This window comes from Acyrthosiphon pisum, unplaced genomic scaffold, assembly GCF_005508785.2.
Source record: "Acyrthosiphon pisum isolate AL4f unplaced genomic scaffold, pea_aphid_22Mar2018_4r6ur Scaffold_479;HRSCAF=920, whole genome shotgun sequence".
Lineage (NCBI taxonomy): Eukaryota > Metazoa > Arthropoda > Insecta > Hemiptera > Aphididae > Acyrthosiphon > Acyrthosiphon pisum.
In genome coordinates, this window is record NW_021774377.1 from 6,835 (window position 1) to 7,977 (window position 1,143).

At 29.4% G+C, this 1,143-nt stretch overlaps 1 protein-coding gene across 1 annotated transcript; it reads right to left on the reverse strand.

Annotated features, from left to right (window-relative positions):
• Positions 1–27: 27 nt before the first annotated feature.
• Positions 28–1,139, reverse strand: LOC100575442 (equilibrative nucleoside transporter 1-like; the record flags this gene model as incomplete). The annotated part of the gene is given in 4 exon segments (XM_008190585.2): positions 28–235; positions 310–431; positions 504–684; positions 765–1,139. Coding segments are annotated over 4 exon segments (885 nt in total), but the record flags the coding sequence as incomplete, so codon positions are not given.
• Between the last annotated feature and the right edge of the window lie 4 nt (positions 1,140–1,143).

The window sequence follows — 1,143 nt, forward strand, 5'->3', positions numbered from 1 at the left end:
GGTAATTAAGGAATATGAGAAATTATTTTTACCTTGGAGTATACATCATCGCTACAGAACTGTAATAACCACTAGATAAACCGAGGATTGCTCATAATGCCCAAAATACATAATCATTTTTTATTAGCACTGGCATTATTCTTGTAACACCAATTGGGTGGTAATTACAAATCAAAAATAATGGAATAAGAATAACTCTCAGTACCACAGGAATAAAAAGCCATTTTGGCTTTGGCTAGAATAAAATAAATGAATAATATTAAATTTAATTAACTATTTAGCAATGAAAAATATGTAATTAATATTTACCCATGAAACCAATGTAGAAATATATGTTCCAATAAGTGCACACACATTGAATGTCAAAAAACACATTACACTGGTATAATATTTTTCTCCAAAAAGAAAATCTTTACTTGACATTTTAATATCTATAACATAGAAGTGGTTATATAATTATAAGTAATTATATACTATGGTTTATTTAACAAGATAAGTTATACCTGAATATACTGCTGGAAATATTGAAAGAGTTACAAAGAATATAAAAAATACATTAAATAATTGTGGACTGGCCTGTTTAAAAACACGCCAATAAGGAACTTTATCATCTTTTCCGGCTCGTTTTGAATCTTGATTTTCAATTTCTCGTTGATAAATGAGTTCATAATGCCTATAAAATTTCTAAAAGCATACATAAATAAATAAATAAATGTACTTTGTAGTTTGTGTACCTATTCATACTCAAGGTATAAATTACTTACATTCAATGGCAATGCAAAATATGTACTCAAACAAGTAATCAACACCAACAGTGCTGTGGTAAAATAATATAAAGCAGCAGTTCGAGCATCTGGAGTTATTGAAATTGATGCAATGTTAGCAATAGATGTAAATGTACCACTTAAATTTGTACCAAGAACTACAGCACCAATATATTTTGCGGGGAGCTTAGCTGCCATTCCAAAAACAGAACTGTTGTAAATACCATTTGCCATATTTAACAATACTATAATGCATAGAGTTGACCAGAAGAATAGAGCTGGTATTTGAGAGGTATTAATCATGACCAATGCAACAGTAAAAACAAAACAAAGTACCTCGGTAAGAATAGACCACACAATTCGAGTTGTTAATTTTCCG